The 15,226-nt window shown below is 50.2% G+C and overlaps 1 protein-coding gene across 1 annotated transcript in view; it reads left to right on the forward strand.

Moving 5' to 3' along the window:
• Positions 1–15,226, forward strand: part of Chaf1a (chromatin assembly factor 1, subunit A (p150)) — a 29,815-nt gene that overhangs the window by 8,733 nt on the left and 5,856 nt on the right. Inside the window, exons 4-11 of the mRNA XM_013022874.1 lie at positions 6,365–6,421; positions 8,273–8,475; positions 9,983–10,043; positions 10,357–10,425; positions 12,637–12,869; positions 13,260–13,428; positions 13,534–13,614; positions 13,962–14,054. Of these exons, the coding sequence (XP_012878328.1) occupies positions 6,365–6,421; positions 8,273–8,475; positions 9,983–10,043; positions 10,357–10,425; positions 12,637–12,869; positions 13,260–13,428; positions 13,534–13,614; positions 13,962–14,054 (966 nt within the window). The remainder of the gene's footprint in view (positions 1–6,364; positions 6,422–8,272; positions 8,476–9,982; positions 10,044–10,356; positions 10,426–12,636; positions 12,870–13,259; positions 13,429–13,533; positions 13,615–13,961; positions 14,055–15,226) is intronic.

The raw sequence follows: 15,226 nt of genomic DNA on the forward strand, positions 1-15,226 counted from the left end.
CGCTGTAGCTCAAGTGGTAGAGCGCTCGCCTTGAGCTGAAGAGCTGAGGAACAGCGCCCAGGCCCAGAGTTCAAGCCCCACGACCAACAAAAAAAAAAAAAAAAAGAATCTCACAGACTTTGCTCCCCGGGCTGGCTTTGAACCGTGATCCTCAGATCTCAGCCTCCTGAGTAGCTAGGATTACAGGCATGAGCCACCGGCGCCCAGCCACCAAATGTTTTAAATTTAGGAAATCTTACATTTTAAGATGGTATGCCTTAATATGAATAAATTCTCAAAGAAGATTTAAGAATGCCCTATGAGGCAATATTATCACAACTCTTTGAGTAACTTACAAATACTGTAGGTGGCTTTAGCACTCCAGAGAGCCTTGGCAGGAAACTACCAGCCACCCAGTAGACCTGGCTGCTAAGGGTGGACGCACTACCCCCTGATGTTGGGTGTCCCAAAGAATGAGAAGGAAGAAGGAAGTAGTTGCCAGGCTTCTGGATGATGTGGAATCAAGAGCAGGAGAGCCTCAGGTCATGTTCAATCACACACACACCTCTTAAGATGCAGTCATCTTCCAATATCCTAGATTTTGAAACCTACAGGTGTACAAGTCCTTTATATAATATGGTACAGTAGTAGTTCCATGGGGCCCACGTGCATGCTCCTGAGCATTTAAATCCTTTTTTGATGACAATATCCAGTGCAGTGTGACTGCTGTGTAAGTCCTTAGATAAGTGGCCTAGGGAATTATGACAGGAAAAAGTTTGTATGGCAGGTGCTGGTGGCTCACGCCTGTAATTCTGGCTACTCAGGAGGTACTAAGACCTAAGGATTGCAGTTCAAAGCCAGCTGAGGCTGGAAAGGCTATGACACTCTTATCTCTGATTAACCACCAGAAAACCAGAAGTGGCATTGTGGCTCAAGTGGTAGAGCACACTAGCCTTGAGTAAAAGAGCTCAGGGACAGTGCCCAGGCTCCCAGTTCAAGCCCCATGACCAACAGTAACAACAAACAACAAAGTTTGAATAGTACAAACACAGTATTTCTCCCCCCAAATATTTATAACTATCAATAATTAAATTTGAACGTGTGGCACCTGTGGTTATGTGTGACCAATGGTATTGAGTGTGTGTGCGTGTGAGCGCGCACTTGTGGGCTCACGTGTGTTTGTATGTGTGTACATGAGTGCGCATGCATGCACAGGAAGAGTCTCATTGACTTTCCTACCTGAGCTAGCGTTGAACCACAATCCTCAGATCTTAACTTCCTGGGTAATTAGGATTACAGGCCTGAATCACCAGTGTCTAGCAATTGTCTTTCTTTATTTTAAAGACAGTCTTTCTATGTAGTTCAGATGGTTGCACGCTTGCAGTCCTCTTCCCTCTGCATCTCAAGTGCTGGGATTACATGTGTGCACCACCAGACCTAGCAGTGAAGTTTTTGTTTGTCCACATCATAGTTGGCACCTAACTCTTAATATCTTTCCCAGCCATGGGATCCCCTTTGGGGAATACTTCATTTTTATTCTCTACTTTCCTCCTGTCTGTCTTCTTCCTAGGTAGGGATGTGTTGGACATTGTAGACTGTGTACATTGGTGAAAGATGTGACACTCACAGGGCTGGTCCTCCTTTGCTTATATCCTCTTTCACTGAGCACCCTTGGTGCTTATTGGTGCTCTTGCTTTACTTTTTCTTGTATTACAAGGCAATAGGAGTGCTAGGAAGGTGGCTCAGTGGTAGAGCACTGCATGCATGAGGCCCTGGGTTCGTTTCCTCAGCACCACATAAGCAGGAAAAAAAAAAAACGGAAGTGGTGCTATGGCTCAAGTGGTAGGTTGCAAGCCTTGAGCTGAAGAGCTGAGGGACAGCGCCCAGGCCCAGAGTTCAGGCCCCACGACCGGACCCAAAAATACAAGGAAATAGGAGTTTTGTGGTTTGTTTTGTTTTGTTTTAAAAAAAAAAACATGTCCCATGCCAGGTTCCTGTACCTCACACCTATAATCCTAGCCTCTCAGGAGGCTGAGATCTGAGGAATGCAGTTTGAAACCAACCCAGACAGAAAAATCCTTAAGACTCATATCTCTAATCAATCACCAAAAAGCCAGAAGTAGAGCTGTGGCTCAAGTGGTAAGAGTACTAGCCTTGAGCAGAAAAGTTTAGGCCTTGCCCTGAGTTTAAGCCGCAAGACTGGCACCAAAAAAAAAAGCATTTCATGCCATCCCTTCCCACAGATCTGAGGGCTTGTTTTACTGAAGTTATTGTTCCCCCCTCATCTATTGGTCCACCTGTTTGTAGTCAGCCAACCTTGGGTCACAAATAAAGTGTGTCCTGAACACAAACATGTACAGACTTTCCCTTAGGTCATTCCCTACAGTGTTACAATGCTGCACAGTGTCTACATTGTATCAGCGTTTACATCAGTAGGATTCTGTACAAAAGTCAGATTGGGTGTCTGTGAGAGGTCACATGTTAGCTAGTCTATGCTATGTAAACATGAGGACATTTTGTTTATTTTTTTGAGAGGGAATACAAAGTATTCACATGTTGAAAATAATTGGTTACGGAGTGGCTCTCTGGCTCAAGTGGTAGAGCGCTAGCCTTGAGCTGAAATGCTGAAGGACAGCGCCCAGGCCCGGAGCTCAAGCCCCAGAGGAAAAAAAATAGTTACATAATAAATTAGTTTAAAAAAAGAAAAGTCAAGTAATGTATTTAAAGTGACAGTGCAATACAGAAAAGCAGTGGTTTTAATGACTTTAACTGGGAGAAGAATCACATACAAGAAGCTAGAAGGATTTCTGTTAGGAGTTTATACAGAAGGCTGGACATCCTGCTTCCTCCAGCATCACATGATGCTGAGGCAGGAGCATATAAACCCAGATGTGTCAGGCTAACCTGGACATCATACTGACACGCACACACACACATCTCAAGGGAGGAAAAAACATGTAAGTTGTTACTCTACCATTTTTTTCCAGGTATAATTTCAGAATTTGAGCTCTAATTCATACTACTTTTTTTTTGGGGGGGGGTGCAGACATGGGGCCTGCACTCTGGGCCTGGGTGCTATCCCTCAGCTCTTCAGCTCAAAGCTAGCGCTCTACCACTTGAGCCACAGTGCCACTTCCGGCTTTTTTTTTCTTTATGTGGTGCTTAGGAATCGAACCCAGGGCCTCATGCATGCAAGGCAAGCGCTCTACCACTGAGCCACCTTCCCAGCCCCCAATCTAATGTTTTCTGCATCTTGGCCTGGGGTATACATTGTATTCTTTTGTTTCCATGCATGTGACATAATTAGATGCAGGTTTCTCCTTCACTCAAGGTATCCGTGTGTGGTGTGGGGTTGGGGGATGGGGGTGAAGGACGCTTCTGCTTTAACTGCTCCGCAGCATTCATGGCATTCATGTGGCGGGAGGCCCTGCAGCTCCCTTGCTAGTGGGTGTCCTGTTGTCCCCGTGCTCCCCCTGACAACATGACAATTGTTGTGCCTGCCTTCTGCAGGCTGACGTGGGCTGTTAGAAGAGCAAGCTCCTCCTGCCTCAAAGAAACATGCATTCATTTCTGCCCCCTCACACTCCAGTAAGGTTGGACCAGTCTCTACTGTTATGTTCTCTCAAGTGAGGCTGCCCTAGCAACCATTCCCCCCTCCCCCCTCCCCTGCGGCTCCCTGCCTAGACTTGGAAATGAGGTACCCTGGGGTTAGAGTCGGAGCCAGCCTGCAGGAATCTCAGTGCCCTGGCACCATGAAGCCCATCTTGCCACCCCACCTGGGGCGGCTGCCTCTTACGTGTGAGCTTCTTCCTGGGCTCCTGGATCTGGCCCTAGGCAGATGGTTGCTGTTTGGCCCAGCTCCAGCTGGCTAAGGTGGATTGCACATTGGTTTGGGAGCCAGCTCTAAAACTGGGCCCTGTTTCAGACAGATAATATTTCTTAGACAAAGTCACGTGACCATCAGGGAAGTGGTAGCCATGCTGTGATGGGGAAGCCTGGGCACCTCGTCTGCCTAAAGCTCCGGGGCTCGCAGACCATGGTGAGTCCTGGGTTCATAGGCAACAGAGACATCATGGAGGGCCTTGCACGGCAACTGGTGCCCAGCAGGTGTGGGCAAACCTGGCCTCTAGGAAAGTGCCATCTGGGTCCTGCACAAAACACAGCAACAGAAAGGGCGTACATATTCTGCCCAGAAGGCCTTCAATGTAGCCGTGACTGTTACACTGGGGACTTGGCAGGCACCTTACGGTCCAGGTTCCCCAGACATTTGCCAGCATTTGAGACTGCCTGGGGCTGGCCCCAGCAGAGATGGAGCAGTGACGATGGGTTCTTGCCAGTACTTGGGGGAGCGGGGAGCACAGGGGCCTTGTTCATGTCTAGGCCTGGCCCCTCCCCTAAAGCTAAGGCTAAGTCCCAAAACTGCTTGGCTTCACGGCTGCCTTTGGGGTGTGGTAATCTGGAAGTTCCATTCGGGCTAAAGACCAGCCCCAAGGGGGCTCGGCACCAGATGAAAACATCTGCAACTTCATCCCCCTCCACAAGACATGGCCTTTTGCAACTCATGTCCTTCTCAAGTCAGGTCCAGCCCCTCTCTCACAGCCTCTTTCCATCTAAGGGAATGGGGAGCTCTTTTCTTCCAGTTTTCACCTTTTCCCTCATTGTTCTTCACCCAAGCAGTTTGGCTGTCAGGAGTGTAGACTTGCTGGGACATAGTTAGATAACAGTCAGTTCCTTCGGGCGTCCTTGCACCTGAGCCCTTCAGGCGACAGGAGCCTGTGGAGCCCCAGGTCCTTGTAGCCTGTGCCTGGTTCAAAGCTAGTCAGCGGAGAACCTGGGGACCCTTATGCCCCAAAACACAGCTTCGCAGCAGCTTTCTGCCCCTGGCAAAGGGGAGCTTTTCTTACTCTCAAACTCTCAAAAGCAAAGAATGGGCTGGGTACAGCTGGCTGGTAAACACTTGCCTAGTCCACAGAAGGCTCTGGGCTCCATCCCCAGTACCACCAAGAAAGGAAAGAAGTGAAGTTGTGGTAGGCAACATTGACCAGAGACCACAGGGCCCCACCCCTGACTGACCCTGTGGTACCCCTTATTCCTAGGAACATGGCCAGGTCAGCTGCGGGCCCCTGTTCCTGTCCTAGCGCTGTGGCCTCCAGGCAGGCAGGTCGGTCCAGTGCTACAAATCCCACCCTGCCCTGTGACCCTTGGCTTTTAGTCCTGAGCTGACCTGGCTTCTGGAGGGCTTGGCACTGAGCTTCTGTTGTTCTTTATCTGCCTTCCCAGATCCCCTCTTATCTGGGCATATATGTGCATATTTATCAAGTCCCTGGCCCCCTCTGTGGCATTTGAGTTTGTCTATGGACAAACAAGTTACTGTGAAAGGCTGTAATGTTTCTGGTTTTATAAAGGTGTTCTTTTTGTTTGGGGAATGAATCCAGGGTCTTAGTATGCAGTATGCTAGGCAAGTGCTCATGACTGAGCTCTGTGTGTGTGTGTGTGTGTCTGTGTGTCTGTGTGTGTCTGTCTGTCTGTCTGTAGATCCTAGGGCTTGAAGTCAGCCTGGGTGCTATCCCCAAGCTTCTTTTGCTCAAGGCTGGTGTTCTACCCCTTGAACCACAGCTCTACTTCTAGCTTTTTTTTGTGGTTTATTGTCTCATAAACTTTCTTGCCTGGGTTGGCTTCAAACCATGATCCTTAGATCTCAGCCTCCTGAGTATCTGGGATAATAGGTATAAACCACTGGTGCCAGAGACTTTCTTAGCAAGCTCTTCCCAGACCTTTCCTCTCCCCTAGGACTTTTAGCCCGAATCCCTGGGGAGAAAGTGACTGAAACCATCCACAGTTAAAAATAAATGTCTTGGGGGAAGTGGCACTGTGGCTCAAGCAGTAGAGCTTGAGCTGAAGAGCACAGGGACAGGGCCCAAGTCCAGAGTTCAAGTCCCATGACATGACACCCCCCCCCCAAAAAAAATACTAAAAATAAATGTCTTGGGGCTGGGAAGGTGGCTCAGTGGTATTGTGCTTGCCTTGAATGCATGAGGCCCTGGGTTCGATTCCTCAGTATCACATAAGCAGAAAAAGCTGGAAGTGGCTCTGTGATAAAGTGCTAGCCTTGAGCTGAAGAGCTGAGAGAGAGTTAGGCCTTACAACCGGACAAAAATAAATAAATAGATGTCTTAGCTGGGCACAGGTGGCTCATGCCTGTCAACCTAGCTACTCAGGGCCAGCCGGAAAAGCTGTGAAACTCTTACCTCCAATAAACCACCAGAAAACCAGAAGTGGCACTGTGGCTCAAGTGGTAGAGTGCTAACCTTGAGCTGAAGAGCTGAGGGACAGTGCTCAGGCTCATGGTTCAAAGAAATAAAAAAATAAATGTCTTTCATTTCAGATAACCAAGAAATTCGTCAAGGGCTCTACAGAGAAGAACAAGATGAGACTACAAAGAGTAAGGCGTGTTCACACACACACATGCACGCACGCACACTCCATGTACTTCTCTTTCTGTAGGGAACAGTCCCGGCCCCTCCCTGCCCATCCCCCCTTTGCCATAGCCACAGCCATGTTCTATATAACAGGGCCACGCAGCTTCAGGGTTGCCTCCTCTGCTTTGCCAAGCCCTCAGGTTTAGCTCGGAGCCTTGTCTAAGCTTTTATTATTAGCAGTAGTATTGTTACTACTGCCTCAATGCCCTGGCTTCCCTTAATTTGAAATCGCCTCAGAAAGGGCTGGAGTATTCACCTGCCAACTCCCGAGTTGGGTGTCCATGATGGGAAAAGACTCAAGATGGCTACAGTGGTGTGATGTTCATCTTTGCAGCTTCCCGCCCTGCAGCTAAGCCCAGTGCCTCATTATCCTTCAGGCCTATCCCATCTCCCCCCCTGCCCTAGGGTGTCTTCCATGTCCACGAATGACTTGCAACATTTTTGGCAAGATAAAGCAATCCACCAACCCTCTTTCTCAACACAGTGACCAGAGGTCTGTCAGGGCAGATTTATAATGTTATTTTACAGATGGGGCCTGTGGTATCACACCAGATGCCCAAACTGAGTAGTCAGTTCATGGGGTGCTGTTCTGAGGGGTACTGCCATGTGAGAAACACATCAGCAGCGCAGGCAGGTGAGCTCACCTGACACTTAGGATTTGGTAACTCCTGGGACCTAGGTTTTGTTTCATGTCCCATCCCTGCCAAATCAGGAACTAAGTGATAAAATGAAAATCCCCCACCTCAGAGACATCAAAGAAGCCGTTTTAATGAGACGATGCCAGTACAACCATTTAGGCGGCTCTTTGACTTCACTTTTTCCAGAGCTGAGGAAACGGTTTTAAAGAGAAATTTTGCCATGTGCTGGTGACTCACACCTGTGATCCCAGTTACTCAGGAAGCTAAGATCAAACAATTGTGGTTTGAAGCCAGCTTGAGGAGAAATGACCATGACACTCTTATCTCTAACCGCCAAAAAGCTGTAGCTTTTGTGGTAGAGCATCAGCCTTGAGCAAAAAGCTTAAGGATAGCACCCAGGTTCTGAGTTCAAACCCCCCCAGGGTTGAAATCAGGATCCATTTGAGACCAGCCTGGGTAAAAGTTCACAAGACCCTATCTTAAGCAGTAGCTGAGTATCGTGGTAAACTCCTGTCATCACAGCTAAGTGAGAAACATAAGTAGGATCACAGTCAAGCTTGGTCCAGGCAAAAAATAAGCCCTATCTCCGAGATACACCAGAGCAAAAAGGACTAGAGATGAAGTTCCATGGAGTAATAGCACCTGTCTAAGAAGTATAAAGCCCCCAGTGCATCTGGGCAAGGTGGCACATGCCTATAATCCATGGTACATTGCATTGGTAGAGATGAGGGGCTCACAGGCCAGCCTGGGCAAAACATGACTCCATCTCAACCAATGGCTGGGTGTAGTAGCACATGCCTAGTAAGACTTCAGCAGTAAAACAGGATTACAGACAGGCCTTGAAAAAAATCTTGGAAAAAAAAAACAACAGAAAAAATACAAGGGGCAGAGCCAGCCACCTGCCTAGCAAGCTGAAGGCCTTGAGTTTAATCCCAAGCATTACCACCCCAAAACAACAACAAAAACACCCTAAAAATCTGGTACCAAAAGAAATGGGAAGGATGAAGGATACCCTGCAATGGTGGGGAGCAGGGGGTGCACCCAGGCTTCACACACTAGCCACAGGTTACACTCCTTCGGACTTTGCCCAAAGTCTTGTAGAGTTTGCTCCCTTCCATCTGTGTGTTGGGTCTGCCCCTGGTGCTTGTGCAAGGCCAGTATCGACTTGTGTCATAGGATAAAGAGCAGTTGAAGGAAGAGAAGGAAAAGCTGAAGGAAGAGGCCCGTCGGGCCAAGGAAGAAGCCAAGAAGAAGAAGGAAGAAGAAAAAGAGCTGAAAGAAAAGGAACGGCGCGAGAAACGGGAGAAGGACGAGAAGGAGAAAGCAGAAAAGCAGCGGATCAAGGAAGAGAGGCGCAAAGAGAGACAGGAAGCTCTGGAGTGAGTTCCCTAAGCCAAGCATGGCCGCCGTGCCTCCCCAGTTACTGGGCTTGACCCTTACCTCTTTGCTATTGTACTGAGAAGGCAAAACGGTGGCCTCCAGTGCATTTGCCCTCATGGGCTGCGGGGTGGGGTAATGGTGGGTAAGTTGGGGCTATGTTGCCACTGTTCCTGTCCCCATAACAAGCTTCTCCAAATCCCTTTTTCAAATTTCCATCAAATGTGGGTATTGTCTGTGCTGGTGGCTCTCTGGCTAGTTGAGACTTGTTTATTTCTCTGTGTTCCAATTCCTATTAAAATTTTGTATTGAAGCCAGGCACTGGTGGCTCACACCTGCAATCCTAGCTATTTAGGCTGAGATCTGAAGATTATGGTTTGAAGTCTCTCTAGAGCAGGGAAGTCTGTAAGACTTATTTCCAATTAATCACAGAAAAAGCCACCGGTGGTGCCGTGGCTTAAGTGGTCGATTGCTAGCCTCAAACAAAAGGAGTTTAGGGACAGCGCCCAGGCATTGAGTTCAAGCCTTGGGACTGGCACACACACACAAAAAAGAATTCATATTGAACTAGACACTGCTGGACTCACTCTTATAATCCTATCTACTTAGGAAGTTGGGCTCTGGAGAATCTCTGTTCAAGACCAGCCTACTCAGAAAAGTCTACAAGACTCACTATTAAACCACCAAGAAGCCCAGCTGCAGGCAAAGCTCAAGTGGTAGAGAACGAAGTGAGAGTACAAGGCCCTGAGTTGAAGCCCAGTTGTCCCTTCCCCCGAGTAATTCATACTGAAAAGGGGGTATAGTGATGCACAACTGTAACCCCAGCATTTTAGAAGGCCAGGATTGGAAGGTTGCAGTTCCAGCCCAGCCTGTGCTCTGTAGTGAAACCCTGTCTCGCAAAATTTAACTCTAGCTGGGAGGTGGCATGCATGAGGTCCTGGGTTCGATTCCTCAGCACCACATATACAGAAAAAGCTGCAAGTGGGTGTTGGGGCTCGAGTGGTAGAGCACTAACCTTGAGCTAAAGAGCTGAGAGACATTGCCCAGGCCCAGAGTTCAGGTCCTACAACCAACCAAAATCAAACAAAACAAAAAATTTAATTGTAGCTGGGTACTGGTGGCTCACACCTTTAATCCTACCTACTCAGGAGGCTGAGATCTGAGGATCTTGGTTCAAAGCAAGCCCAGACAGGAAAGTCCGTGAGACTTACCTCCAGTAAACCACTAGAAAACTGGAAGTGCCGCTGTGGCTCAAGCAGTAGAGTGCTTGCCTTCAGCTGAAGAGCTGAGGGATAGCGCCCAGGCCCAGAGTTTAAGCCCCACGACCAAAAGAAAACAAGTTCTGATTTTCATTTTTCCTTGTTTATACTCATTACATACTTTTAAGGTGGACATCAAGCCAACTTCTAGCCACTGGAGACAGAGCACTGCTTCCCAATCAGCACACCCAACACTTCCTACCAGAACCCCAGCCCAAGGGTGGCTCAAACCTCATTTGCTCTCTCATAGGGCTAAGCTTGAGGAGAAGAGGAAAAAAGAGGAGGAGAAACGGTTACGAGAAGAAGAAAAGGTAAATTGGCTCACCCCCCCCCCCCAACCTGAGAGCCGCTGTCCCGAAAGGGTGCTTTTGCCTTCTTTGTCACCCCCTATCCTGTCTTGGGGAACCAGGGGACATCCGCAGCAGCTGCCGAGTGCTGGCCCATCACACCTCCCCGGCTGCCTGTGGGATGGCGCTGGCATCCCACCAGCCTCCCTCTAGCCAGTGGCCTTAGGAACGAACATCAAAATAATGTGTTGCTCATCCACACTCCTGGGGTTCTCTTTGGAGTATTAGACTGTGATCAAAAACTGCTCCTGTCTCCCCATTCCCTGCTCTGTCCCAGCGCATCAAGGCTGAGAAGGCTGAAATCACCAGATTCTTCCAGAAACCAAAGACTCCGCAGGCCCCCAAGGTGCGTAGCTTCCCCCTTTCCCTTCCCCCGCACCCAGTCTGGAGGTTCAATTATTGGTCTTCTAGTTTGTCCCAAAGAGGAAAAGGGGGTCCTTTTGAATGTGCTGTTTTCAGAGCCGCCTTGGCAGGCCATGCAGGGGTGGAGGGGTGAGAGCCACCACCTGGCCTTACCTAAGAATGCGATGCCACTGGGGCCAGCTCCATCCCAGCGTGGGGCCACCCTCGCAGCCCTCACCTCCCCACTGGCATTGCTTCCTTCACCCCTTCAGTGCAAGGATGGCCGTGGGTCCTTTGCTGCTCATAGATATCCACACAGGCTGCTGTTCACATGCAGGCCACTTGGTGGGTCTGTAGTCACTTGTGTTACAACTTGGACTTCGTGTGCTTGGTTCATTTGATCATTCACATAAACTTGGAAACATTGTGGTTCTTGTGTAAAACTACATGCTTGGACACAGTTGTCTTTTCACTGGACTGAGCTTTTTCACTCAAGATTGTGGTACTTGCCAGGCACCAGTGGCTCATGCCTATATTCCTAGCTACTCAGAAGGCTAAGATCTGAGGATCACAGTTCAAAGCCAGCCTGGGTAGGAAAATCTGTGGCACTCTGTATCTCCAGTTAACCACCAGAAAACCAGAAGTGGCGCTGTGGTTCAAATGGTAGAGTGCCTAGGTCCAGAGTTCAAGCCCCTCAACCACCACCACCATCCCCCCCCCCAAAAAAAAAAAAAAAGACTGTGGTACTCTACCACTTTTGAGCCACATCTTTGTTTCTGGCTGTTTGCTTATTAATTAAAGATAAGGGTCTCACAGACTTTCCTGTCTGGGTTGGCTTTGAACCATGATCCTCAGATCTCAGCCTCCTGAGTAGCTAGGATTATAGGTATGAGCCTCTTTGACACTTGTGAGCATGGTTTTTGGACTATCGGTGGCCCAAACCCACCTTTGCACCCACACATCCTTTCCTTCACCCAGAAGGGACCTTGCTCAGCAGAGGACACCCACATGGGCAGAACTGTTGGCTCCCAGGCCAGGGTGTACACTGGGGCTTCTATCCCAGGAACCTTCCTACTCAGTTCCTCGTGCCGTGGAGCAGCTGGCCTGAGAAACTCAAAAGAAAGGTTTACATTGGCTTCCATCATGGTGGAGCAGAATAGCTCACCTTACAACTAGGGAAAAGGAGAGGGGGGGGTGCTGAGGTCTCACCATCCTGTTACACCGCATCCAGTGGCGCGTGCTTTTGGGGAGGCTCAGTCTAGACATTAATCCGTGGTGTCCACGGCCAGGGCTCGCACCGTCCTGTTGCCTGGGTCTTGCTGAAGGCTAGTACTCTACCACTTGAGCTACAGCACCACTTCCAGCTTTTTCTGCTTATGTGGTGCTGAGGAATCGAACCCAGGGCCTCACGAGTGCAAAGCAAGCGCTCTACCACAGAGCCACCTTCCCAGCCCAGTGTTTTGTTTCTCATGTCACCATTTTTATTCTTTAACAACAACTGGCTATGCTCTGTTGTTGTAAATACATTCTCTTAATTTTTTCTCCTATTTTCTTAAAATAAAAGCTTAATTTTTGTTTTTTCATTTGGCTTGGTATCACCAGAATGTGTGGTGCCCAGGGCGGGGGCCGGGGCCCTCACCTGTCCGCTGTGCTGACCATGTCCCAGGGCCTCTGTCATCTCTGTCGTGAAGACCTCTGCTGGTGCTGGGCTCAGATCTGCTCATTCTGCTGGTGCCTGGCCCCCACCATTTCCCAGGCGTTCTATGGGTATGGCCGCCAATGGGGTCTAGTTTTCTCCTGAGCCTGTGTACATCCCAGCAGTGGCCTTTCCTCTTGTCCCCCAGCATTGTCTTCCATTGCTGCCAGCCTTGGTACCACAGCTAATGGGGTCAGAAAGAAGGGTTCAGATCACCCCAACACTGAGGTGAGACTGAGAAATGAGACCTGATGTATAATCATCCTGTTTGACCTTGACCACTCTGCTCAGGTCTTTGGTTCACTCAGCCAGGAGAAATGGAGGAATAATTTATCCATAGCGTCTTCCTGTGCCGTCCAGCCTAGCTCGGGACTCCCGAGCCTCGGCTTTCACTCCTGACTGCTGGGTTGATGAGTGTACGCGCCTGCCCAGTGGAACCATCGCCCTTGGCCTCTGTGCCCTGCCAGGTTCTCCTGGTGCGTCCGGGCCCTTCATGCCCACTCAGCCTTTGTGTTTCAGACCCTGGCCGGCTACTGTGGGAAGTTTGCCCCCTTTGAGATTAAAGAGCACATGATCCTTGCCCCTCGGTGCCGGGCAGCCTTCGACCCGGACCTCTGCGATCGGTTAGACCAGCTCCTCCAGCAGCAGAGCGGAGACTTCTCCTTCCTGAAAGAGCTGAAAGGCCGCCAGCCCCTCAGGTCGGGACCAACTCGAGCCCACAGCCACAACGAGGACTCTGACTCGTTCAGCAGGTTAGAGCCTCTTCCAGAGGAGGAGTCAGTCCCAAGGAGCAGAGCTGAGACCCTAGCCCTCACCCCACACCTTCCCCATGGCCCAATCCTGGTTCTGCTCTGCTGTTGCCAGACTCTGGCTCATGAATCCTGGGGTTTCTTGCCTCCAGACTCTGGCTCATGAATCCTGGGGTTTCTTGCCTCTCCTTGCTGACCCCGTTCTTCATGCTGCAACTCACATCTTGGTTATGTGCCTTATGTAAAAGCCCCCCACCACGCTTTGGGGACAGTGGTGCTTGTGTGTAGGGCAAACCATCCATCCGGCTCTTGCTGCAGCCTGTGGGCAGAGTAGGCAGCAAGGGCAGAGTGGGTGGCGGAGGAGGCACATTCCTGAGCTCAGCTCGCCCTCAGTGATGTCATGATCGTGGAGAGCAGCAAAGTCGATGGTGTGCCTGAGCGAAGCAAGTTTGGCCGAATGAAGCTCCTGCAGTTCTCTGAGAACCACCGGCCAGCGTACTGGGGCACATGGAATAAGAAGACAGCAGTGATTCGGCCACGGGATCCCTGGGCTCAAGACAAGGTGAGCCCTTGCAGGTCTCTTCGCCCAGCTTTCCTCACACTCTGGTTCCTTGGACGTGCTGGCTTCACCCTTCCTTTGTAACCCACATTGCACCACTCTTTGCAGAAGCTCCTGGACTATGAGGTGGACAGTGACGATGAGTGGGAGGAGGAGGAGCCCGGGGAGTCCCTGTCCCACAGCGAAGGGGTAAGGATGGGCCACAAGCCCAGGCTGCCCAGCCGCAATACCACAGAGCCATATCCACTCCAAAAAGCCAAGCGCACATTGAATACCCTGGTTCCCACTCCCCTTGTACCCCAGGCTACACGTGTCTGCTTCTGCCCAGCCCTGTGGCCCCATAGGATTCTTGCTGCCCTGTGGCAGTGTCACAGACTGCACCTACTTGCTTTCTGTCTGCGCTGGCTGGAGCCCAGGGCCTCGCTGGGCAGCTCCTCCGGGGAGCCGCACGCAGCCCAGCACACGCAGATGTGTGTTCATGGTGAAGCCCCCTTTGCTGTTCCTACACATGTTCAGTTACTTCCTTTTCTCTCAAGGATGATGACGATGAAGTGGGCGAAGATGAAGATGAGGATGATGGCTTTTTTGTGCCCCACGGATACCTGTCTGAAGACGAGGGTGTGACTGAGGTGAGGATGGCAGAGGTCAGAGTCCTCACCTGGGAGCGGGTGCTCTGTGGCCTCTGACCTCTGAACTCTTGACACTGGTCCTGATCCCCACTGCAGCCCGGGAGAGTGGCAGGATGCACCCAGTAGAAGCTTCTGAGCAAAGAGGTGTATGTGCAGAAAGCGGGGGGGGGGGTGAGGACGCAACATTCTTGGGTGCCTTCAACCTATACACCTCAGTCTTTTTTTTTTTGCGCTCATGGGGCCTGAACTCTGGGCCTGGGCGCTGCCCCTCAGCTCCAGCTCAAGGTTAGCGCTCTACCACTTGAGCCACAGTGCCACTTCCAGCATTTTCTGCTCATGTGGTTGCGGAATTGAACTCAGGGCCTCATGTATGCAAGGCAAGCGCTCAACCACTGAGCCACCTTCCCAGCCTAACACCTCAGTCTTCCACTAATGTGAGGTTTCTTTATTTTGTTTTTTTGTGCTAGGGTTTGAACTCAGGGCCTTGCACTTACTAGCATCTACAGATGCTCTGCCCATTTGAACCAATTCCCCAGTCCTTTGTGTTTTAATTGTTTCTCAGGTAAGAATTCAGGAATTAGGGGCAAGTGATAGAGCATTAATCTTGAGCAAAAGATCAGGGACATCGCCTAGTCCCTGAGTTCAAACCCCAGGATCAACACACAGCACCAAAAAACACACAGATACAAGCTCATATTTTTGCTTGGGCCAGGCGTGAGGAGATCCTTCTACCACTCCATCCAGAGTAGATAGGATCATAGGTATGTACCACCATACCCAGCTTTGTTGAGTTCATTGAGATAGGATCTCACTAACTCTGGGGGGAGGCAGGGGCCTGATTTGGCCTCCAACTTCTGTCTTTCTGTCTCTGCCTCCTAACAAGCTGGGGTTAACCATTGGCTATGTCTGTTGTTTGTGAAACTCCCACTGGAGATAAACTATCCCATCACCCCAGAAGACTCCCTGGGTCCCTACAGTGGTCTCACCACCCACTGCTTTCTAGTATCAGAGACACGGCTTTGAAAGTCATTGGGTGCAGCAACGAGGAGACAACTGTCTTGGGGGAGCTGGGAAGGTGGCTCAGTGGTAGGGTGCTTGCCTCGCATGCATGAGGCCTTGGGTTCGATTCCTCAGCACCACGTAAGCAAAAAGAAAAAAGCCGGAAGTGGCGC

The sequence above is a fragment of the Dipodomys ordii genome, unplaced genomic scaffold, assembly GCF_000151885.1.
Source record: "Dipodomys ordii isolate 6190 unplaced genomic scaffold, Dord_2.0 Scaffold64, whole genome shotgun sequence".
NCBI lineage: Eukaryota > Metazoa > Chordata > Mammalia > Rodentia > Heteromyidae > Dipodomys > Dipodomys ordii.